The following is a 2,149-nucleotide window of genomic DNA, read 5'->3' as shown; positions in this document are numbered from 1 at the left end:
AATAAGATAATTTTTATAGAATAATTGTAAAATTAATTTTAATATTCAGTAATGTTTTTCTAAGTTATATAATTAAATATAGTGAATGATCCAATTTCTCTTCACGTCACGATTTCTATTCACTGGCTTCTTTCTGTGTTATTTTGTACATAATTACAAGCCAGTGATTAGAAATTGAGTATTTACTGTATATCATTGAATACCGCATTTAGTTTATTTCTCCCTTGATTACTTCAGTCACTGACTTCACTACTTTCTCTAAATTAGGAATTGTACACAGCGAAGATTTGATTATGCTCGGCAAACACTAACGTCCTAACACGCGAAGGGAAACTTACTTACGCGAGGCAGAAGAGAAATGCACGACTATCATTGCTAGCGTAATGTGTTACGTGTTTAATGTTACAGGGTTATTCGTGCGTTGATTTATTGAATGCTGGCATGAGAGACAGCGGAGTCTATTACCTTCAAATTCGCGGGACGACTTACTGGTTTCTAAAAGTTTATTGCGAACAGGACGTCGCCGAAGGGGGATGGACGGTAAGAAATTCGAATCTATTCTACATCCTTTCATCATCAAACTAACACAATATTACATATTTGAGCCTAAAGTCCCCTAACTCCACTTATCCAAAAAATCAAGCTAGCTATTTTAATATGTACATTTCTACNACCCTTAAATATCTCAATTTAAGTATAAACGGATTTAGGCCATTTTAAAAATAAACGGCTCATTTAGTTATTTATGATAAAATATGTGATTTCGATAAACATTAAAGTATTCATTCAGCTTTCGATATTCTGAATTATTTTATACATTGCACATAGCATTTAACATTTCTGTACAAAATTTTTACGTACATACGTGAAAATATGATTTTCTATTTCTATTTAGGTGATTCAAAGAAGGGACGACTTCGGCGAACCGAGAGAAAATTTCAATCGGGATTGGGCTGACTATAAAAACGGTTTCGGCGACCCCGCCAGGGAGTTCTGGCTCGGGAACGAAAATATATACATGTTAACGAACAACGAAGATTACATGCTTCGAGTGGAGCTCGAGGATTTCGAGGGTAACAAAAGGTAAAGAGATAAACGTGATCGATCGGCGGTCGCACCTGATATCGCGCACGTATTCTATTTTTCAATCACGATAACTAGTCGAACCAGTTTGCAAATTCATATAACACGATCAGCCAGTGTCCTCTAACATTTAGAAATGTCACCGGGTACTTTCTAGGTATGCCCAGTACTCTCACTTCAAAATCTACTCGGAGGGAGAGTATTACAAATTGGAGATCGATGGCTACGATGGGAATGCTGGTGATTCGTTGAATGACCCTTGGTACGGTTCAAACAACAGCCCCTTCTCCACGTACAACAGGTAACAATAATTTATAAGAGACGAGTTAAAATTGAGATTCAATTTGATACAATATGGATAAATCAAAATGTCGTGTATTTAACACTAGATTGCCTAAGGAAGTCATTTTGACTGCTTTTGGGCAAATGTACAAATAATAATGCATAAATTATTTTTTTTCCCAAGTGAAGTAAATTTTTTTNCATAAATTCTACCAGCTTGTTTTCATATTTATTGATGATCGAATTCCTTCTATCCGATCTTTTGCAAGTGTTATTTAAAAATCACTAACGTTTTATAATGAGCATTAAATCATGACAATTTTTTTTAGTAGTACAATTATTGATTGCAGAAAAAATTGCAGAAATCCACTTAAGGTCGTATGAACCCTTACATAAAAACAATGATAAAGCATTGAAATTTCGATTTCATTTATAAAAAAAATATGAATGCAACAATTACAGAATTTTGCAAGTTTGCATAATTCTTAATACATGATTTAAGAATACTTTAAAATTGTAATAACGTCAATTTCGTGGATATTATTTACTATATACAATAAAAAGTATGCAAAAGTAAGAATTATAAGACATGTAAACAATTTAGATAGTTACAAGTCACGTATAGTCCAATAAAAAATGCCATAACTACGTATTAGTCCATTAGAAATTCCTTATAACCGAGAAAAACAGGAAAGAAACTTTATTACATCTCTGTAATTATAATTTTTTCTAAAAGTTCATTACTTCAAATATTGGACACGTTGTGACGTACAGAAAGACATAG

General features: G+C 33.0%; 1 protein-coding gene across 1 annotated transcript; it reads left to right on the top strand.

The window, feature by feature from the left end:
* Window positions 1-408: 408 nt before the first annotated feature.
* On the top strand, window positions 409-1,388 carry LOC108627397 (techylectin-5B-like; the record flags this gene model as incomplete). The annotated part of the gene is made up of 3 exons (XM_018028605.1): window positions 409-540; window positions 896-1,083; window positions 1,241-1,388. Coding segments are annotated over 3 exons (468 nt in total), but the record flags the coding sequence as incomplete, so codon positions are not given.
* Window positions 1,389-2,149: the final 761 nt, after the last annotated feature.

Source organism: Ceratina calcarata, unplaced genomic scaffold, assembly GCF_001652005.2.
Source record: "Ceratina calcarata isolate Rehan_Ccalc_2016 unplaced genomic scaffold, ASM165200v1 scaffold469.2, whole genome shotgun sequence".
NCBI classification, from domain to species: domain Eukaryota; kingdom Metazoa; phylum Arthropoda; class Insecta; order Hymenoptera; family Apidae; genus Ceratina; species Ceratina calcarata.
The sequence above is the reverse complement of the archived record's forward strand: the minus strand, read 5'-3'. Positions and strand labels throughout refer to the sequence as shown.